This window comes from Anabrus simplex, chromosome 6, assembly GCF_040414725.1.
Source record: "Anabrus simplex isolate iqAnaSimp1 chromosome 6, ASM4041472v1, whole genome shotgun sequence".
Lineage (NCBI taxonomy): Eukaryota > Metazoa > Arthropoda > Insecta > Orthoptera > Tettigoniidae > Anabrus > Anabrus simplex.
The window spans coordinates 30,820,395-30,844,705 of NC_090270.1; the positions used below are offsets into that span (position 1 = coordinate 30,820,395).

General features: G+C 41.3%; 1 protein-coding gene across 1 annotated transcript in view; it reads right to left on the reverse strand.

The window, feature by feature from the left end:
- LOC136875844 (KH domain-containing, RNA-binding, signal transduction-associated protein 2-like) overlaps window positions 1-24,311 on the reverse strand; it is a 253,220-nt gene that overhangs the window by 24,431 nt on the left and 204,478 nt on the right. Inside the window, exon 5 of the mRNA XM_068228213.1 lies at window positions 4,467-4,773. Coding sequence (XP_068084314.1) covers window positions 4,467-4,773 — 307 coding nt within the window. The remainder of the gene's footprint in view (window positions 1-4,466; window positions 4,774-24,311) is intronic.

The following is a 24,311-nucleotide window of genomic DNA, read 5'->3' on the forward strand; positions in this document are numbered from 1 at the left end:
TAAAAGAAAAAATCTACGTAATTTATTCCTCCATACCCAATAAAAGTTTATCTTCAGAGAAAAAGTTTGAAAGTTCACATAATTGGCACATGTTTCGGTCACATTATGACTTCTCCTGCCTTGGAGAAAGAATATGAAGATAATGAAACACTCGAAAGGAACCTGGTATTGAAAATTCTTAAGAAAAATTAAACTCGAAGTATCGTCCTTTATCTTTTTGGTTAGATACACGATTGAAACCACCAGATTTAGGAACATAAAAACTACTCGTTCTTCTTAAAGTCTACATGTAACATAGTTAAGTACTGGAAATACTTAAGTAGCTTGTGAATTTGTATATGATGATACTGAATTTAGAATGTTAAGATAGTAGTATTTCTTGTAATATTTTCTTTCCTTGGAATTGCTTGTTGTACTCTTGTTGTTGTTGTTGTCATTGTTGTTGGGTAATTATGTTTTAACTATATTACCACACTACTCTAAGTGACCATTTCCACCAGGATATTGCCCATTAATGATATATTTCTTAATAATAATAATAATAATAATAATAATAATAATAATAATAATAATAATAATAATAATAATAATAATATTAAAGAAGTGCAAACAGATATAAATAAATATCAATATCAATTTGTAAGAAACAAAAATAATAGACATGTAGAAAATGTTTGTATTTGTCCAAGGTTGACCAAATATTGAATCCTTCGGTATACAGTCAACACCGGGCGAGTTGGCCGTGCGGTTAGGGGCGCGCAGCTGTGAGCTTGCACCCGGGAGATAGTACGTTTGAACCCCACTGTCAGCAGCTTTGGATATGGTTTCTCTTTGTTTTCCATTTTCACACCAGGCAAATGCTGCGATTGTACCTTAATAAAGGCCATGGCCGCTTTCTTTCCACTCCTAGACCTTTTCTATCCCATCGTCGGCTTAAGACATATCTGAGTCGGTGCGACGTGAAGCAATTTGTAATGAAACACGCAAAATTCCAAATATGAGATTCTTATATTACAGATAATCGGTTCCCATCTCATCGCTAAGCCTTGACTTCTTGGTGTAAAGTACGTATTATCGTTTGCTGAAAAGACTTGAAGGAATATATGTGTATAATTTTAAGAACATTCCCAGCTGTAATGGATGTTGTAGCATTAATTTGTAGTCATGAGAAGTACTGGAGAGGTAAGAAAATACTCCATCCAGCGCTGCTAGAGCAGAACCGAAAATGTTTAATGACTTCCCTCTTCTGCTTCACTGCGATGTAAATCGTTTTCTAGAATGTAACAGGTACCATTTTATTTCAGAAAGTGAATTACTAGTAAAAACTGAAAAAGAAGGGAATCTCTCACAAGGTATTCAATCATTTACTGACTTACTTTCCAACTCTGATCCCTATACTAATTTATATGTACATACAACACATCACAATACCAACCCCTACAGGAAAATCCTATAGTCAGTACATCCCTCTAAATGGTGTTGTAATGTGGAAAGGGACCCGACCGTAAAACCAGGCCAAATTGAAATCAGTGACGACCCCAGGTAACTGGGAAGAGCGTCCAGGAAATGATGGTGATGATGATGATTATTATTATTATTACTATTATTATTATTATTATTATTATTATTATTATTATTATTATTATTATTATTATTATTATAATCTTCATAAAATCTACTATCCTAGATGATAGCGATCGAGGAAATCTCTGAACAGGTATCTTGAATCTGTCTTTGAGGTTGTGTTGGATGTCCAACGGAGCCACCTGCAAGCCATGACCTCAATTACTTTCAAAAACACTTGACAAGCGTCAGCGTGTTTTGTGAGTTAAGTTACTAACTAATGTAAGCTCTTACTTTGTATTGAATAATTACTTTAAGCTCGAAAGTTCTTGAACTTACTCCTGTTCTTTATTGCTTACAGTAGATTAGAGCTCTTACTTGTGACCACGTCCTTCCCAGTCCTTGGCCGTTGACTACACTGAAATGTTGCTGAGTTTCAGGGCTATACCGTACATAATTGAGACTAATAAATTACTGGTATTTGGAAAATATTTTTCAGCCGACCTGAAGTTCTGTCACATCTAAGCATGAAGTGGTCGTCGATGGCCAAATACGTTTAATAACTCTGATAATCACTTATAACTTAATAACGATTACTCGAGGACAAATTATGTGGCAAGTGCAGGAAAACCCAATGCATGCAACTGTAACATCAACCGTATTATTAATATTATTATGTATAAAAATAAAAATGATATAATTGAATATAAATAGTAAATCAAATAAATGTAATTAAGTAAATAACAGTTACTAGAGCCTGTATGTTTAGACAGTAACCTACAATGCAAACTAATTTGGCAAGTAGAAAATTTAGTCTAGCCCTGTGTTCACAAATGAAGCGAGAGTAACATACCTTGTAGGGATTCTGATAGAGTGGGCCCCTAATACTTATGCAAATCTCAAAGAAGGACTGTTGTCCGGGCTAGTGTATACTTGTAACTCGCTTCGGTAAGTTCGCATTCTAACCCATCAAAGCCTAACTTCCGCGTTGTAATAATTACTATCTTAGTATGTCTAAGTGGTCGGCGTCTTCAGCTTCAGTCGCTGGGTAACCGGGATCGCGTTCTATTTGTGTTTTAGGCTTCTAATTTAAAAGGTTAAAAATGCATGCCTCGGGGACTGGGTTGTTCTGCCAGTTTCAGCCTTTCAGCAACTCATAATCCATACACGCGATTATCTATGACCACAACACCCACGTTCCTATACGCGGCAGATTCCGTTCCCCCTCGTGGAACGATCTGCACCAGGCTATCAATAGCGACATTATCTCAATAATAAAATTATATTCTAGAGTTATGAAGATAAAGCATACGAATAATTTTGTAAGAAGTTCAGTTCAAAATATCCCAGGCATAGAAGCTCTGCAGTTTGCGCTGGGTCAAGAACAAGGCCACTTTCTTGTGTATACCAACTCGTTAAGTTCTCTTCAGTTTGTTGACCCTACTTTTCCGTAAAACCCACTAGTGCAGTAGATTCATGACCTACTGGCTGGGTTGTGCGATACTAGCACCACAATGACCGTATCGCTTCCAAGCGACGTAGGAATTGGAGGCAACGAACTTGGAGATCAAGCTGCAAATGAAGTGGTACTCGTATCACCTAGACCTATGATGAACTTGCTAGGGGTTATTTGTTCTTGGCGTATTCCCCTCAGTCTACTCAAAACTGCCGCCTCGCAACATGCAGGCCGGAAGGAGGACCGCAACACGGCTGTTGTCTTCTTAATTGCTGTCAGCTCTCAGCTCGTTGCGAGTTATATCTCATTTCGTATGTGATGGTGATTGTATTTCCAGTTATATACTGTAAGTAGCGGAGTTAAGATATTGGAAATTTTAAATTTGTGTGTGTGAATTTATATATTATGGGGTTGTAACTATTACTGTTTTGGAATATTTTGTTAATTTTGGGTGTCTAAGTTGAATTTATATTACAATATATATGAGAGAACAACTTAATTCCCGCAAATTTCGTATTAATATCTTTGCGATTGCTTTTGATTTTCCTGTTACACTACTCGTATGTCTTTCCTTAATATTCAGTTTTTTTGTCTCTTGTTTTGACGTACCTCCTCATTAATGTTAATGTATTCTTGTGAACATTCTTATTTCGATATACTGTAGTTTCTAGTAATATGGTTTTGATAGAATTATTTGTCATACTTTGATTGCTGTTGTTGTTGCTATATAATTTATGCTTTAATTTAAGTCAGTTGTCAAACTACTCTAAGTAAACATTGTCTCCAGGACATCTCTCACTTGTAATGTGTTTGTTGTTCTCATTAATTCAAGGAAGCATCTGAAGCTTGTCGATCACTGATCTACACTTTGTTGGGTTAAGTATGTCTTCCGGATTTAATCAAGACTGTCTAAGATCGTTTCTTACCTGTCTGAATCATTTGTCGGAAACTTTAGATCTAGTGTCAAGAGTTTTAAAAATGTTGTTTTGTCAGACTCTTCTCGTCCTTTCTAAACAGATGTCCATAACATTTGAGTCTTAGTTCCTTTACCGACTCAATCAACCTTTCGCTTTCCTGGTATCAATCAGCCCTTCCTCATAATCCCTACCGGCCATCCACGATTTATGGACCCAGTATCTTGCGGAAGATCTTCCTCTCAAATTTCCCGGCTTTGTAATGTGTCCGTTGATGTGTTTGTTATTATTGTTGTTGTTATTATTATTATTATGATTATTATTATTAAATAAGTTTACGGCTATTTGAGACAACGTTAATCAACTGTCACACATTACTGGAAGCATATTAATTAATAATAATTAATAATAATCACAATTGAAAAAGAATTACTGAAATCAGTTTATAAGTTCCCGAGGTAAGTCTTCATACACGAACTAACTCACATACACTACTGTAGTGGTATAGAATATCAAATACTGGCACGCTGTACCTGCTGTGATGACTTCAATGCCGCGTAGAGCCGGGTGTTGCGCTGTCAGGACGAGTGTGTGTTGTTGTGGTGGCTGTTGTTGTGGCTGCTGCTGAACCTGTTGCTGCTGAGAGACCACTGGGGGTGGTGACGTGGAGATGGCCACTCCAGGAGGAGGAGGGGTGGACGGCGACATGCTGCCGTTACTGCAGGAGCTGGCCGTGCTGTTGTTACTGTCCCCTAGAGTGACCATGTCACCCGGCTTGCGGCGGGTGTTGAGGATCTGCATCTCCCACATCTGCTCCTGTCTGATCTCGTCGTTGTAGTCCTGACAACATAACAAACTTTGAATTAGATACAGAACCCCTTCATGGCACATGAAAGAGACAAATAGAAGGGAGAAATAATTGGTTAAATATAACAGCTCAAAACCTCTCACTCAAAAGGGGCTAAATGCCCCTAACAAATTTCTGAGGTATTTCAGAAAATCTTTATTCCGTGAACATATGGTAAGATAAGCACTATCTAGTCATATTCACTTTAGAAAAACCATAATGTTAAGAGAAATTAGACCTGCTGTAGAAATAACGTTTAAATTGTAGTCATGCCGTACTTAACTTTGATATATTAATTAAGTGATGTTTACTTTAGGTCTTAACACTGTCTTAGGTGCATCCGAAACGTAGCATGAGCGCTCGTCTCGTATCTGAGAGATACACAAATTCAGTCCATCCACACATCCCCTATTTACTTGTTGAAGATAAAAACCAACATAAAATGCATTTTAGGATTTATTTACTACATATCAATTGAAATACTGAGAAAGACACTGACATATTTGAAATAATTAAACACATTATATGATTTTTAGGGGCTGCCTGGCCGAGGCGGTAAAGGCGTGCTCGGTTCGCCCGGAAGGACGTGGGTTGGAATCCCCGTCAGGAAGTCGTAACATTTAAGAAACGAGATTTCCACTTCCGGAGGTGCATATGCCCCTGAGGTTCACTCAGCCTACACCAAAATGAGTACCAGGTTAATTCCTGCTGGCAAAGGTGGCCGGACGTAGAGCTAACCCCTCTACCCCAGCACGTGCCGAGGTTAGCAATGGTGGAAGCCTTTACCTTCCACTCCTCCAAGGGCCTTCATGGCCTGTGCGGGGGTGACTTTGCTTCGCTTTGCTATATGATTTTTATTTTCACAACCTTCAGGATCCTAAGGTCATAATGTTACTGATTGATCAAATCATCTTCAAATTCATTTTCGTTTTCAAACGATCAAGTGTTGCAACAATAATGAGCTAATTTAAACCAAATCAAACGCGTTAAGTATAAACATGAATACGTTACAAATTTATTCACGTCGTATCCGTGAGATAAGGCTGGCAGCAGCTCGTGACATTTGTATTGCATGAAGGTCACAACACTACAGGATGTCACCACTTCCGAGACCGGAAGCTAGGAAATTAGATCGACTTAAGCCTTTTTGCGGACGATGTTATTCTGTATAGGGTATAAATAATTTAGAAAATGGTGAGCAACTGCAACATGACCTCGATAATGTTATGAGATGGACAGCAGGCATGGTATGATGATAAAACGGGTCAAATGTCAGGTTGTGAGTTTCACAAATAGGAAGAGTCCTCTCAATTTTAATTACTGCGTTGATGGGGGTGAAAGTTCCTTGTGGGGATCATTGTAGGTATCTAGATGCTAATATAAGGAAAGATCTTCAATGGGATAATCACATAAATGGGATTGTAAATGGTTATGAGGATGTTAAAGGGTTGTAGTATGGATGTAAAGGAGAGGGCATATAAGTCTCTGGTAAGACCCAAACTAGAGTATGGTTCCAGTGTATGGGACACTCATCAGGATGACTTGATTCAAGAACTGGAAACAATTTCCGACAAATGAGTAGCGTTACAAAATTGTTGAAAAGTTTGGGCTGGGAAGAACTGGGAGAAAGAAGACGTGCTGCTCGACTAAGTGGTAAGTTCAGAACTGTCAGCGGAGAGATGGCGTGGAATGACATTAGCAGACGAATAAGTCTGAGTGGCGTCCTTAAAAGTAGGAAAGATCTCAATATGAAGATAAAGTTGGAATTCAAGAGGACAAACTGGGGCAAATATTCGTTTATAAGAAGGGGAGTTGGGGATTGGAATAAATTAGTAAGGGAGATGTTCAATAAATTTCCAATTGCTTTGCAATCATTTAAGAAAAGGCTAGGGAGAGAACAGATAGGGAATCTGCCACCTGGGCAACTACCCCAAATGCAGACCAGTATTGATTGATTTACGTCGGTCTTTAATAACTTATTAATTTAGATTGTAATTGACTTAAATTCATTTTATCCTATTAATTTATATAGTTTTAACTATTAACATTTTTAGATTCTAACGAACATGTGGTTAAATAAATAAATAAATAAATAAATAAGTAAATAAATAAATAAATAATGAACTTTACTATGATATGACACGGAAAAGACAATGAACTTTCTAAGTCCATGCGCATGTTCCTTAATCAATTCTGAAATGAAAACTTCCATTTATCCATTGTTTACATTCTTACTCTTGACATACTGTAAGTCATTGAAGAACTATTTGCGATATACAGGCAAGTAGTGTATTGTATTATTGATATTATTTTTCTTCTCAGTAGACAAAAACATGGACCAGTGACTTTTTTGATTGCGTACTTCTGAAATCATCACGTATTGTTCCTTTCTTGAACACTCTTAGAGCTGTTCATTCATCTTTCTCACTAAATGTCTTTCTAATCTGCACCAATCCAGGCATGCCAATCTTCATCCATGAGCCAGAAGTTATGCTCATCTTTGATGTACTAATGAACTTACCAGCTGCACGCAGAAAATGAAGGAAATTATTATCTTTCATGTTTACAACTTGAAATAGTTGTTTAGGGAAAGACATTGCATGTTTAGTCCCGTTTCTCGATACGGGCTAGAAATGAGCTGAGATAATATTATACAGCACTTTTTCATGGCCGGATGCCTTTCCTGACACCAAATTCAATCACGGCAGGTGGGGATAACCATAAGATGTGTTTGTGATAGGTGCGCCTACCGGAGACAATAAATGACTTGCTACAACCAGGTGATCGGTGAATGGATATATGTACTCGATGGATAGTAGGCAATGGTATGATGATAAACGGGGTTAAAAGTCATGTTATGAGTTTCACAAATAGGAAAATTCCTCTCAGTTTCAATTACTGCGTTCATGTGGTGAAAATTCCTTTTGGAGATCATTGTAAGTACCTAGGTGTTAACATAAGAAAAGACCATCTTTGGGGTAATCACATAAATATGATTGTTGATAAAGGGTACAGATCTCTGCACATGGTTATGAAGGTATTTAGGGGTCGTAGTCAGGATGTAAAGGAGAGGGCACATAAGTCTCTGGTAAGACTCCAACTAGAGTATGGTTCCAGTGTATGGGACCCTCACCAGGATTACTTGATTCAAAAACTGGAAAAAATCCAATGAAAAGCAGCTCGATTTGTTTTGGGTGATTTCCGACAAAAGAGTAGCTTTACAAAAATGTTGAAAAGTTTGGGCTGGGAAGACTTGGAATAAAGGAGACGAGCTGCTCGATTAAGTGGTATGTTCCGAGCTGTCAGTGGAGACATGGCGTGGGAGGACATCAGTAGACGAATAAGTTTGAGTGGTGTCTTTAAAAGTAAGAAAGATCACAATATAAAGATAAAGTTGGAATTCAAGAGGACAAATTGGGGCAAATATTCGTTTATAAGAAGGGGAGTTAAGGATTGGAATAACTTACCAAGGGATATATTCAATAAATTTCCAATTTCTTTGAAATCATTTAGGAAAAGGCTAGGAAAACAACAGATCGGGAATATGCCACCTAGGGGACTGCCCTAAATGCAGAACAGTAGTGATGTAAGGTGGCGATAGAGTGAAGAATTCCGCCAGTCTTTCAAACGTAACCATTCTAGTTCAGAGAACGCTGGGGAGATTTCATCGAACGGTGGTATATGAAGGATAAATCTAACACAAGCATATTGGATCGTCCGCTGGAAAGTGATCAACCTAGATTATTGTATATTACTACACACTAATCAAATATGGGTATTATAGGGCGTTGTTCTGGTCATTGCCTTGCTTTAGACTGTAATAAACCGAGCAAGTGGCTGTGAGGTTTGGGTCACGTAGCTGTCAGCTTTCATTCGGGAGAGCGTGGATTCGAGGCCAATGTCAGAAGTCCTGAAGATGGTTTTCTGTTGTTTCCCATTTCACACGGGACTGTACCTTAATTAAGGCCACGGACGCTTCCTTCCCACTTCCAGCCCTTTCCTGTCCCAACGTCACCAAAATACCTATCTGTCTCGTTGCGTTGTAAAACATATTACAAACAAACAAGATTAAGCCGGGACGAGTGGCTCAGACGGTTGAAGCGCTGGCCTTCTGGCCCCAACTTGGCAGGTTCTATCCTGGCTCAGTCCAGTGGTATCTGATGGTGCTCAATACGTCAACCTCGTGTTGGTACATTTACTGGCACTTAAAAGAACTCCCCCTCTCTAAAGAAGCAGAGAAAGAAGGAAATGCCATTTGGTCCTTGTTTCAATGACGGTGAAATCCTGACATTCACCTCCCCGCGGTAGAGAGGGGGCAATGACTGCATATAAAAATAATATTTTATATGCAGGCGGCTAACGAATGAAGGGACCGATTATCTCCCGGTATGAGGAGATCCCCTATACCAAGTGCCAACAGTCTCTTTGAGAGTGGATGAGCGGGTATGGGTAAGGGCACTCTATTGTCCTGTGGACATGAAATTGTTACCAGAGTTGGTGGAACCAGTTTGGTCAACAGCATTAGGATGCAGAAGGCAACGGGAAACCACTGGATTAAAGATCCTGAGAGATATTCCAATAAATCCACATGGCATGGCTGCAACGTTAAGATCGGCGCTCGCCGTGTGGATCGTCTACCTCCGTTTGGAGATGACGTCTTAAGAAGAAGGAAAGAACTCCTGCGAAACTAAATTCCGGTATCTCGGAGTCTCCAAAAAACCGTAAAATACTCTTAATTTATTTCATAGAACACTCGTTGACATGCATTCATGATAGGATTACGTCAAGTGAGATATTAACCAATAAGAAGTCCTAGGTTTGACTGTATCTTTAAATTGGAGTGATGTTCCATACTATTGAACAGAGAATAAATTTTCTGAGCTTGTAGATCGCAGTCCCGGATCACAACGTTTCACGAAAATATATACCCAGCATTTTCAGTGGATTGCTCTCCTCCAAGGTCAGTAGAGGACCCAAATAGACCACGGCCTACAAACTGGGAGAAACCTAACATACTCTTCGATCTATTTATCACTTTCCTCAGAAACAATAATGCAGCCAACCTAAACTCAAGTGTCAGGGAGAAAGGAATGGAAGGGATCCGATACTTCAGAAAATGAAATTCAATTCAAACGATTAATACGGCATGTTAAACTGGTATTCTTCTACGAAAGCACGTGGCGGTAACGTGATGTAGGATAAAGCTGAACAAGGTGGAGACAGAATGGGGGTAGATAACAGAGTTTATTGACAGAAAACAACGCATCGCTAACCTCAGTACTGCCATCTTGACGGGCCTAAACCTCCGTAGTACCAACTTAACCTAACTTGCGCGAGGTAAACAAAGCCACGTGTTTTTTGACAGCCACGTGCTTTTTGACAGACAACAACGCATCGCTAACTTCAGTACTGCCATCTTGACGGGCCTAAACCTTAGTGGTACCAACTTAACCTAACTAGCGTGTGGTAAACAAAGCCACGTGCTTTTTGACAGCCACGTGCTTTTTGACAGCTGTCATCCGCCATCTTTAAACCACAGAGCACTGTGCTGCACTCTTTATCGCAGTACCTGCAAATACGTCACCTGTCATCCGCAGTGCTGCCATCTTGACGGGTCTAAACCTTAGTGCTACCAACTTAACCTAACTAGCGCGAGGTAAACAAAGCCACGTGTTTTTTGACAGCTGTCATCCGACATCTTTAATGTATAGAGCACAGTGCTGCGCTCTGGTACTCATTTTTGGCGTAGGCTGAGTGACACTCGGGGCCATGTGAACCTCCGGAAGTGGAAATCTCGTTTCTTAAATGTTACGACTTCCTGACGGTGATTTGAACTCACGTCCTTCTGGGCGAACCGAGCACGCCTTTACCGCCTCGGCCAGGCAGCCCCTAACTAGAAAGAAATGGGAATATTATACACACACAGGCCAAGATGGTCAGACTATTTTTGTGTAGTTTATGTAAAGCCGGTTAGTAGCGGACTTGATTTAATCCTATCCATAAATAAGATTTTCCTCACCATGTGTGTACTTCATCATTTGGAAACTGGAAGATTTCAAAACAGTGGACCTGATAAGACGAGGATGGTAATGAATATTGTGAGATTCAAGAGTTCCTTATCAGCACAGCATGCCAGCTTATGGCTCATAACCACATGGGAGCTTAAAGTATTATTACTTGCAGCGTCCAGCACAGCGTCTGCTCGACTTGCCCCAGCGGAGATACAAGGATTTATTGCCTGTGCTCCAGTACGGCAGCACTATTAGCTTGATGAAAGATAATTCCGACTATGGGGAATATGAATAACATTTGAGAATGCAAATAACTATGACGTGAGCGAAAATGTAACCATGCTTAGTGGTGGAATCAATCTCGCCCACTTCGAGATCGAATGTTTTATTGGCTTGTAATGAGTGCCGTCCACTTCGAGATCGAATGTTCTGTTGGCTTGTAATGAGTGCCGTCCACTTCGAGATCGAATGTTTCGTTCGTTTGTAATGAGTGCCGCCCACTTCTAGATCGAATGTTTTGTTGGTTTGTAGTGAGTGCATTCCACTCTGCGTGTACCTAATTTGAAGTCTGATTCCTTAATAGTTATATCACCGAGCAAGCTGGCCTTGCGGTTGGGGTCGCGTAGCCATTATCTTGCATTCGGGACATGGTGAGTTAGAATTCCGCCGACGGCAGCACTGCAGATGGTTTTTCGTGTCTTCCCAATTTCATACCAGACACACCAACACACTTTTATTTATGGCCACGGCTGCTACACTTGCCATCCCTGCATCGCCGAAAACTTTACAAGTATTAGTGCGACCTTAAACCACTGCCAAAAAGGTTGTAAAGTAGAAACATAAAATGTTTTGTTTTATTTTTATTTAGTCAGTTTACCGTCCAGGCTTGGTCTTTCCCTCGGGCTCAGCGAGGGATCCCACCACTACCACCTCGAGGGCAGTGTCCTGGAACATGAGACATTTGGTCGGGGATCCTACTGGAGAGGAAGACCAGTAGCTCTCCCAGGCGGCCTCACCTGCTATGTCGAACAGGGGCCTTGTGGGCGACGGGAACATTGGGAGGGACAGGCAAGGAACGGGAAGGAAGCGGCCGAGGACTTACGTTAGATACCATCCTGGCATTTGGCTGGAGACAAAGTGGAAAACCACTTCCAGGATGGCTTAATTTGGATTAGAACCTCCCTCCCACCCCCACCTACTCAGTTGACCTCGTAAGGTTGAGATCTCGTACCCCTTTTCAAAGATCGTGGCAGAACCGGGAATGTAATGCAGCCTCCGCGTGTGGCGGCTAATCACACTAACCACTACACCACAAAGACGGACAACGTAAAATAAGAATAGTTCACTAATGTACCGTTTACTGAAAGTTTAAGGCCGATGAAATAGTTCATTTAGAATGTTGGCAACAGTGAGAGATGTTCCATTCAGGTTTTGAGCCACCGTATCCGGCACTGTGAGCTCAGTTATCTATGTGTATAAAATTTCATTACAATTGAATCAGTGGTTATCCCGAGCGGAGTGGTCGCGGGTGTTAACGCACTACGGTTATGGAGCCAAGTTCTGCGTTCGTGAGACGCGTGGGTTCGGAACTCTCCGTTGACTGTCATGCAATTTTCACTTCCAGGCAATATCCGAGACAGATTCATAGGTCAAAGTCGATTCCTTCCACCCCCTTACTCAATTACATTCACCATCATTAATTTCACCTTCACTAGGTCCTCAACAGTGGTTCGTGTCAGGAAGGACATCCGGCCGTAAAAGTTACTATATAAATTAATGGCACCTCATCCCCGCATCAATAAACTGAACTACGGGTTAGACATAAGCAGAAGTGAATCAATTGTTGTGAAGATGGAGCTTAGTATTGGAACAAGAGCTGCCTGATATGTCACCATAAGAGATCGAGGTCGAACTGATCAACGAGAGTTCTTCTTGAACTCATTGGTTCAATTACTGAACTGAACCGCCTCTTCAGTCTGTGCCAACAGCTTTTTGTAAACACTCATGACGGACAGACAACTGCTCCCCAAGAACATTCATTATCTTCGAATTGAATAGCGTGGGTCATAGCAACCAAACTAGTGTGCTGGTTTTACAATGATTAACTAAATTTGGTACAATAGGACACTTTGAAAAGCCTCCAAGGCTCAGGCAGCAGCGCACCGGCGTCTCAACGCTGGGTTCCGTGGTTTAATTCCCGGTCACTCCACGTGAGATTTGTGCCTGACAAAGTGGAGGCGGGACTGGATTTACTCTTCAATATAATTTCATTTCATCTGTCAGTCATTAATAATTCATTCCGTTCCTGATCCGGTCAGATAACCCGAAATAGGCTGTGAATTTCCATTTTCAACACACATTGAGTTTCTGAGGGTCATGCCTCAGGTTAAATGGGAACTCAAGCACTCACCTCTCACACCCTATCACATTACGTACTCTGTGTCTGCTCCACACACAATCGTACATCCTTGTTCTATCCTGCCTGCCATAAAATGCGACGGAGCTGAGCGTGTGTTGGTAACTTAGCTGAGTGTGGCATTGTTTCCACTTTTTCTAAATTTCGGACTTACACCTTTCAAATATGACCTCCCTAGGTAGACTGTGTGAGGGAAAGGGAGTACTTCACATAATTTGTAGTCATTTACCGATAACTTGAAAATTTTTTCTTTCCTGCGCAGTGTTATTTGGAATAATAATAATAATAATAATTATGAGAATTGGTAATCGATTTCACGGTTCCTTCATGAATTTATGCGAAGTTACATGCCTGTATTCAAACGATTAATACGGCATGTTAAACTGGTATTCTTCTACGAAAGCACGTGGCGGTAACGTGATGTAGGATAAAGCTGAACAAGGTGGAGACAGAATGGGGGTAGATAACAGAGTTTATTGAAGGATACAGTTCCTGGTCCGAAGTTGTGCGTAATTCTCCCTATTTTTCAGTTACATATTGTAGTAGTATAATAAGCGGGTTCGGCGGCCTCCTCCCGCGGGATTTTTAAATTCTGGCGGGAAATTTGAATTTTTGGCGGGAAATATGAATTTTGGCGGGAGATTTGAATTTGTAAACAAAGCCACGTGCTTTTTGACAGCTGTCATCGACAACAACGCATCGCTAACCTCACTGCTGCCATCTTGACGGGCCTAAACCTCAGTAGTGCCAGCGTAACCTAACTAGCGCGAGGTAAACAAAGCCACGTGTTTTCTGACAGCCACGAGCTTTTTGACATAAAACAACGCATCGCTAACCTCAGTACTGCCATCTTGACGGGCCTAAACCTCCGTAGTACCAACTTAACCTAACTTGCGCGAGGTAAACAAAGCCACGTGTTTTTTGACAGCCACGTGCTTTTTGACAGACAACAACGCATCGCTAACTTCAGTACTGCCATCTTGACGGGCCTAAACCTTAGTGGTACCAACTTAACCTAACTAGCGTGTGGTAAACAAAGCCACGTGCTTTTTGACAGCCACGTGCTTTTTGACAGCTGTCATCCGCCATCTTTAAACCACAGAGCACTGTGCTGCCCTCTTTATCGCAGTAGCTGCAAATACGTCACCTGTCATCCGCAGTGCTGCCATCTTGACGGGTCTAAACCTTAGTGCTACCAACTTAACCTAACTAGCGCGAGGTAAACAAAGCCACGTGTTTTTTGACAGCTGTCATCCGACATCTTTAATGTATAGAGCACAGTGCTGCCCTCTTTATCGTAGTAGATGTAAATTCGTCACCTGTCATCGGCAGTGCTGCCATCTTGGCGGGCCTAAACCTTAGTGCTACCAACTTAATCTCACTAGCGTGAGATAAACAAATCCACGTGCTTTTTTGACAGCTGTCATCCACCATCTTTAATCTATAGAGCAGAGTGCTGCCCAGTTTAGCTACTTACCTTTGAAATGTGGTGGCGGATAATTTGCAAAATGCTTTTGACAGCAGCCATCTTTAATCTGGAGAGCACCGTGCTGCCCTCTTTAGCTAGATACCTTTGAAATGTGGTGGCAGGCAATTCCACATGACAGCAGCCATCTTTAATCAAGAGAGCACCGTGCTGCCCTCTATGTGGTTGCGGCAAATTCTACATGCTCTTGTTTGGAAACAAACTCACGCGCTTTTTTGACAGCCGTCATCCGCCATCTTTAATCAACAGAGCACAGTGCTGCACTCTTTAGCTAGATACCTTTGAAATGTGGTGGCGGCAATTTGAAAAATTCTATGTGCTCTTGTTTGGAAACAAAGCCACGTGCTTTTTTGACAGCTGTCATCCGCCATCTTTAATCAATAGAGCACTGTGCTGCTATCATGCGGACAATTTCATCAGCTGTCATCCGCCATCTTTAATCCACAGAACACCGTGCTGCCCTCTTTATGACATGTAGTAGCGGGCAATTTGAAAAGTTCTGTTAGCTGTCATCCGCCATCTTTAATCAAGAGTGCACCGTGCTGCCATCTTTAGCTAGATACCTTTCAAATGTGGTGGCGGCAAATTGAAAAATTCCACGTGCTCCTGTTTAGTAAACAAACTCACGCGCTTTTTTGTCAGCTGTCATCCGCCATCTTACATCGCAAACCTCAGTGCTACACTCTTTAGGTACATACCTTTGAAATATGGTGGCGGATAATTTAAAAAAGAAAAATTCTACAGCAGCCATCTCTCGACGCTAATTGCACAAGATGGTGGCTATATATGACTCCTTAAAGGTGCTTATGCGAGATGATCGCTATACATAGGTTCTTATGAGACTCCCTTGGGATGCTTGCGCAAGATGGTGGTTATACATGGCTCCTTATGAGATGCCCTAGGGATGCTTGCGCAAGATGGCGGTTGCTCTTATGAGGCGGCTTAAGGGTCCTTGCACAAGATGGCTAGAGACGCCCTAAGGATGCTTGCGCAAGATGGCGGACGCAAGATGGCGGCTATACACGACTCCTTATGAGACGCCTTAAGGGTGTTTACGCAAGATGGCTGCTGCTCTTATGAAGAAAGCTAGCTTAGAGGCTAACGCGTCGTGCTAGTTCGATTCATTAAATTTGGGGCTTAAATGCAAAATGTTAAATATCTCGAAAGCGGTGCATCGTAGAGCAAAACGGACAAAAAAATTTCTACCCAGTACCTCGGTTCGCAGTACGAGGAACAAGAAAAACATAGTCTAATGATGAGATCAACGGTTCGGTTCCTACTTAGGCCCTTTGTCATTCGCTCTGTTTTAGCTTGTATTGAAGCAAGTCTTCGTAACATGATCAGGTTTAGCTATGGTAGAGAGTATAACGTGCCGTGCAGGTTCGATTCATTAAATTTAGGGCTTAAATGCAAAATGTTAAATATCTCGAAAACGGTGCATCGTAGAGCAAAACCTGATACCTAGGTTTGCAGTATCAGGAACATGATAGCATAAGAAAAACATAGTCTAATGATGAGATCGGCGGTTCGATCCCTACTTAGGCCCTTTGGCATTTGCATCTATCTAATTCTACAAGATGGCGGCTATACATAGCTTCTTATGTGACAGCTTAAGAGCGCTTGCACAAGATGGCTGCTGCTCTTATGAGACGCCCTAGGGGTGCTTGCGCAAGGTAGCAGCGACAAGACGGTGACTATACACAGCTCCTTATGATACGGCCTAGAGGTGCTCACACAAGATGGTGGCTGCTCTGATGAAGAGAGCTAGCTTTGCATCGTGCAGGTATCTTTACAGCACTATACCTCATACCTTTGAAATGTGGTGGCGGGTAATTTGAAAAATTCTACGTGCTTTTTCTTAACAGCAGCTATCTGTAAACAATAGCGGCTATACATAAGCTGTTAAGGACTCCTCTTATGTCAAGGCATAGCTCTATCGAACAAATTTAAACCTGCATCGGGATAGCTAGAGTAAGCACGTGCTGCAGTGATGACGTCATTATGCATGTTTAGATTTGCAAATCACTAAAGAAACATAACAAGACTAGAATCGAACACTGCACTCTATGCCGTTAACTTTATCATGTGATCGGAACATTGATTGAAGTGTTTAGAACGCTAAATAAGTAGAACCGAACACTGTACTCGATACAACATGTATTTAGAACATGTCAGGGGGTACCTTTGTTCTAAGAAGATTAGGTTACTGCACATTCCTTGTAGGGCTAATAGGCTAAAGGGCTAATGGGCAAAAGGGCTAAAGGGCTAAAGGGCTAATGGGCTAAAGGGCTAAAGGGCTAGGGTGCCTCTCCTCTCTTTATCCGGGCTTGAGACCGGCTCTACAACTAGAGGCGGAGTTAACACCCTAAGGAAGGAAGAATGTTGGGAAATAATCTATACGAATATAGCTACTCGATCGACTATATACTACAGATGGATGACTTAGGTGAGGGTAAGCGCTTACTTAATAATACCTACACGACGTAATTCATGCTCTATTTCAAAAATATCTTCTTTGTACTGTGTGTAACCAGCATCATGATAGGCTCTTAGCAGTTGTAAACGTTTTACGAGTACGTTGGGGTCTTTACAGTACCTTATATCTACATAGGGTAACAGAGGCTTGTTGTGAACTTTGAGTCTATATGCAGACAGTTGATGTGCAGGGACTTGTTTTGATGTAATGCGTGCTTCAGCAGTAGCGTTTCAAGGTACAAACCTAACTTGTTTCGATAGCGATGAAGCGTTGAAATTTCCTTCTTCTTTACCTTGCAGCTCTTCTTGAGATGTTTGCACTGCGACAGAACGTGTAGTAGGCTTAGGAAATGAAGTAAAATCATCAAGCTGTAATGGCAATGAATTTTCTTCTTCTTCTTCTTCTACTTTCCCTTTACTACTGTTTTGATCAACATCATTATGATTATTATCATAATCATGATCTTGCCTCTCTTTATCTTGAAGTTTGTGCTTAGTAACAGAACTCGCAGCAGGTCTAGAAAACAAGGGAGAATTAAAAATCTCCCGCAGAGGTGTACTTTTTAAACATAAATCAGTGTTCCCTTGAATATGGTTGAGCTCTTTGTATTTTGTTCCCGATGAAGCTACATTACACGCGGCTTCATGGCGTTGAGCGTTGTATGCGTTCTTGAACTCTCTTCTACAATGTTTGCATTGAAAAATTGTCCTACATGATATCTCATGACGTCTCCTGTGATAGCTTCGGGAAAATGCTTTTCCACACTCTTCGCAAATATACCGTTTTTCCATGACGGACTTTTATCTTCTACTAACAGATTCTTCTTTAAATCTACTTGACATTTGTTACTCTCTACTTCGATGATGCGAACAGCTTAGCGATTAACAGTAAACTAACACAAAAGCGTATAACCAATGTAGCAACAGTAAGGTTTAAGCCCATCAAGATGGCAAGAGTGAGGTTAGCGACGTTCTGTTGTTGGATTTTAAATTCCGCGCTATAACATGCATAAGGTGGTAGCCTTGAGGTTTACCGCCGTAAAGATATCAGCAGTGAGGTTAGCGACGCTCTATTGTCCTTCAATGTGAGGTTAGGGTCCGTCAAGAAGACAGCTGTCAAAAAAAGCACGTGGCTTGGTTTACTAAACAAGAGCACGTGGCAGTGACGTCACGGTCACGTAGTATGTTGCTTCAGAATGCAAAGTTCAATGTCTACACCTACGTAGTTAACACTCTGCTATGTTCACAAGATTTTTTCACATAGTCTTTCTTTATGCTTTAAGTTCCTGCACATAGGTTATGTTAAGATAGCAGCACATGTACAAGCGATGGTCGCACGCTCTTGTAGAGGTTGTTTAGTCCGATAGTTGATGTATGCATTATCAAAAGGTGATATGTACATGCTTTTAAACCTTGCTATTCTTACTGCTACTATGTTCGCATGATTTTCAAACATCGCTATTCTCTGTGCTTTAAGTTCGTTCGCTTAGGTCATGCTAAAGTAGCAACGCAAACACATGTGAACCTTGTACATTCTAGCAGGATGTGTTTAGTACGATAGTTGATGCATGCAAAATCGATAGGTGTTGTGTACACACTTTGAAACTTAACCATTCTTCGTGCTTTAAATCCGTGCACATAGGTTATGCTAAGATAACAGCACACTCTAGCGGGATAAGTTTTTTACTCTAGTTGATGCATGTATAATCGATAGGCAATGCGTACACGGTTTTAAAACATTGCTATTCCTCCTGCTGCTGCTATGTTCAGAAGATTTTTATACATCACTATTCTTTATGCTTTAAGTTCATGTGTATAAGTTATACTAAGTTAGCAGCATACTTATAAGGTTGTCGCACACTCTGGTGGAAGAAGTTTAATACGAAAGTCGATGCATGCAAAATCGATAGGTGATGAGTACGCGCTTTGAACTTGGGTATTCTTTGTGCTTTAACTTCATGCACATAGGTTAAGTTAAGATTGCAGCACACACAAGCGATGATCGCACGCTGTTGTGGAAGAAGTTTAGTACGATAGTCGATGCATAAATCATCGATAGGTGATGTGTACACGCTTTGGTACATAGCTCTTCCTTGTGCTTTAAGTTCGTGCACATGGGTTAGGGATACACAAAAGCGATTGCTACATGCTCTAGCGGAAGAAGCCTAGTACGATAGTCGACGCATGCATCATCAATACGTGATGTGTACACGCTATTCTTTATTCTTTAAATTCACACACATAGGTAGCAGCACAGAATTGCGAACGTTGTACACTCTAGCGGCAGAAGTTTAGTACGATAGTCGATGTATGAAAAACCGATAGGTGATGTGTACGCGCTTTGTAATATAGCTATCCTTTGTGCTTTAGCTTTATACACATACGTTAGCAATACACATATGCGATCTTTGTACACTCTGGCGGTAAAAAATAGTCGATACATGCAAAATCAATAGGTGATGAGTACACGCTGTTAAACATCGTTATTTGTTATGCTTTAAGTTCGCGCTTATAGGTTATGCTAAGATAGCAGTGCAATCTAGCGGAAGAAGTTTAGTACGAGATTCGATGCATGCAAAATCAATAAGTAATGTGTACACGCTTTGAAACATGGCTATTCTTTGTACTTTAAGTTCATGTGTATAAGTTATGCCAAGATAGCAGCAGAAGATAGCGGATGAAGTTTAGTGCGATATTTGATGCATGTGAAATCGATAGGTAATGTGTACACGCTTCGAAACATGGATATTCTTTGTACTGTAAGTTCATGTGTATAAAATTATGCTAAGATAGCAGCACGATCTAGCGGAAAATGTTTAGTACGAGAGTCGATGCATGCAAAATTGGTAGGTAATGTGTACACGCTTTGAAACATTGCTATTCTTTGTACTTTAAGGTCATGCGTATAGGTTATGCTAAGATAGCAGCACGATCTAGCGGAAGAAGTTTAGTACGAGGGTCGATGCATGTAAAATCGATAGGTGATGTGTGCACGCTTTGAAACATGACTATTCTTTGTACTTTAAGATCATGCGTATAGGTTATGCTAAGATAGCAGCACAATCTAGCGGAAGAAGTTTAGTACGAGAGTCGATGCATGCAAAATCGATAGGTAATGTGTACACGCTTTGAAACATGGCAATTCATACTGCTGCTCTGTTCCCAAGATTTCTAAACATAGCGAATCCTAATGCTACTCTTAACGACGTAGAGCTGAGGATTGATTGCGCGACCGTGACGTCACTGCCACGTGCTCTTGTTTAGTAAACCAAGCCACGTGCTTTTTTTGACAGCTGTCTTCTTGACGGACCCTAACCTCACATTGAAGGACAATAGAGCGTCGCTAACCTCACTGCTGCTATCTTTACGGCGGAAAACCTCAAGGCTACCACCTTATGCATGTTATAGCGCGGAATTTAAAATCCAACAACAGAACGTCGCTAACCTCACTCTTGCCATCTTGATGGGCTTAAACCTTACTGTTGCTACATTGGTTATACGCTTTTGTGTTAGTTTACTGTTAATCGCTAAGCTGTTCGCATCATCGAAGTAGAGAGTAACAAATGTCAAGTAGATTTAAAGAAGAATCTGTTAGTAGAAGATAAAAGTCCGTCATGGAAAAACGGTATATTTGCGAAGAGTGTGGAAAAGCATTTTCCCGAAGCTATCACAGGAGACGTCATGAGATATCATGTAGGACAATTTTTCAATGCAAACATTGTAGAAGAGAGTTCAAGAACGCATACAACGCTCAACGCCATGAAGCCGCGTGTAATGTAGCTTCATCGGGAACAAAATACAAAGAGCTCAACCATATTCAAGGGAACACTGATTTATGTTTAAAAAGTACACCTCTGCGGGAGATTTTTAATTCTCCCTTGTTTTCTAGACCTGCTGCGAGTTCTGTTACTAAGCACAAACTTCAAGATAAAGAGAGGCAAGATCATGATTATGATAATAATCATAATGATGTTGATCAAAACAGTAGTAAAGGGAAAGTAGAAGAAGAAGAAGAAGAAAATTCATTGCCATTACAGCTTGATGATTTTACTTCATTTCCTAAGCCTACTACACGTTCTGTCGCAGTGCAAACATCTCAAGAAGAGCTGCAAGGTAAAGAAGAAGGAAATTTCAACGCTTCATCGCTATCGAAACAAGTTAGGTTTGTACCTTGAAACGCTACTGCTGAAGCACGCATTACATCAAAACAAGTCCCTGCACATCAACTGTCTGCATATAGACTCAAAGTTCACAACAAGCCTCTGTTACCCTATGTAGATATAAGGTACTGTAAAGACCCCAACGTACTCGTAAAACGTTTACAACTGCTAAGAGCCTATCATGATGCTGGTTACACACAGTACAAAGAAGATATTTTTGAAATAGAGCATGAATTACGTCGTGTAGGTATTATTAAGTAAGCGCTTACCCTCACCTAAGTCATCCATCTGTAGTATATAGTCGATCGAGTAGCTATATTCGTATAGATTATTTCCCAACATTCTTCCTTCCTTAGGGTGTTAACTCCGCCTCTAGTTGTAGAGCCGGTCTCAAGCCCGGATAAAGAGAGGAGAGGCACCCTAGCCCTTTAGCCCTTTAGCCCATTAGCCCTTTAGCCCTTTAGCCCTTTTGCCCATTAGCCCTTTAGCCTATTAGCCCTACAAGGAATGTGCAGTAACCTAATCTTCTTAGAACAAAGGTACCCCCTGACATGTTCTAAATACATGTTGTATCGAGTACAGTGTTCGGTTCTACTTATTTAGCGTTCTAAACACTTCAATCAATGTTCCGATCACATGATAAAGTTAACGGCATAGAGTGCAGTGTTCGATTCTAGTCTTGTTATGTTTCTTTAGTGATTTGCAAATCTAAACATGCATAATGACGTCATCACTGCAGCACGTGCTTACTCTAGCTATCCCGATGCAGGTTTAAATTTGTTCGATAGAGCTATGCCTTGACATAAGAGGAGTCCTTAACAGCTTATGTATAGCCGCTATTGTTTACAGATAGCTGCTGTTAAGGAAAAGCACGTAGAATTTTTCAAATTACCCGCCACCACATTTCAAAGGTATGAGGTATAGTGCTGTAAAGATACCTGCACGATGCAAAGCTAGCTCTCTTCATCAGAGCAGCCACCATCTTGTGTGAGCACCTCTAGGCCGTATCATAAGGAGCTGTGTATAGTCACCGTCTTGTCGCTGCTACCTTGCGCAAGCACCCCTAGGGCGTCTCATAAGAGCAGCAGCCATCTTGTGCAAGCGCTCTTAAGCTGTCACATAAGAAGCTATGTATAGCCGCCATCTTGTAGAATTAGATAGATGCAAATGCCAAAGGGCCTAAGTAGGGATCGAACCGCCGATCTCATCATTAGACTATGTTTTTCTTATGCTATCATGTTCCTGATACTGCAAACCTAGGAATCAGGTTTTGCTCTACGATGCACCGTTTTCGAGATATTTAACATTTTGCATTTAAGCCCTAAATTTAATGAATCGAACCTGCACGGCACGTTATACTCTCTACCATAGCTAAACCTGATCATGTTACGAAGACTTGCTTCAATACAAGCTAAAACAGAGCGAATGCCAAAGGGCCTAAGTAGGAACCGAACGGTTGATCTCATCATTAGACTATGTTTTTATTGTTCCTCGTACTGCGAACCGAGGTACTATGCAGAAAATTTTTTGTCCGTTTTGCTCTACGATGCACCGCTTTCGAGATATTTAACATTTTGCATTTAAGCCCCAAATTTAATGAATCGAACTAGCACGACGCGTTAGCCTCTAAGCTAGCTTTCTTCATAAGAGCAGCAGCCATCTTGCGTAAGCACCCTTAAGGCGTCTCATAAGGAGTCGTGTATAGCCGCCATCTTGCGTCCGCCATCTTGCGCAAGCATCCTTAGGGCGTCTCTAGCCATCTTGTGCAAGGACCCTTAAGCCGCCTCATAAGAGCAACCGCCATCTTGCGCAAGCATCCCTAGGGCATCTCATAAGGAGCCATGTATAACCACCATCTTGCGCAAGCATCCCAAGGGAGTCTCATAAGAACCTATGTATAGTGCTCATCTCGCATAAGCACCTTTAAGGAGTCATGTATAGCCACCATCTTGTGCAATTAGCGTCGAGAGATGGCTGCTGTAGAATTTTTCTTTTTTAAATTATCCGCCACCATATTTCAAAGGTATGTACCTAAAGAGTATAGCACTGAGGTTTGCGATGTAACATGGCGGATGACAGCTGACAAAAAAGCGCGTGAGTTTGTTTACTAAACAGGAGCACGTGGAATTTTTCAATTTGCCGCCACCACATTTGAAAGGTATCTAGCTAAAGATGGCAGCACGGTGCACTCTTGATTAAAGATGGCGGATGACAGCTAACAGAACTTTTCAAATTGCCCGCTACTACATGTCATAAAGAGGGCAGCACGGTGTTCTGTGGGTTAAAGATGGCGGATGACACCTGATGAAATTGTCCGCATGATAGCAGCACAGTGCTCTATTGATTAAAGATGGCGGATGACAGCTGTCAAAAAAGCACGTGGCTTTGTTTCCAAACAAGAGCACATAGAATTTTTCAAATTGCCGCCACCACATTTCAAAGGTATCTAGCTAAAGAGTGCAGCACTGTGCTCTGTTGATTAAAGATGGCGGATGACGGCTGTCAAAAAAGCGCGTGAGTTTGTTTCCAAACAAGTGCATGTAGAATTTGCCGCCACCACATAGATGGCAGCACGGTGCTCTCTTGATTAAAGATGGCTGCTGTCATGTGGAATTGCCTGCCACCACATTTCAAATGTATCTAGCTAAAGAGGGCAGCACGGTGCTCTCTAGATTAAAGATGGCTGCTGTCAAAAGCATTTTGCAAATTATCCGCCACCACATTTCAAAGGTAAGTAGCTAAAGAGGGCAGCACTGTGCTCTATAGATTAAAGATGGCGGATGACAGCTGTCAAAAAAGCACGTGGATTTGTTTATCTCACGCTAGTGAGGTTAAGTTGGTAGCACTAAGGTTTAGGCCCGCCAAGATGTCAGCACTGCCGATGACAGGTGACGAATTTACATCTACTACGATAAAGAGGGCAGCACTGTGCTCTATACATTAAAGATGTCGGATGACAGCTGTCAAAAAACACGTGGCTTTG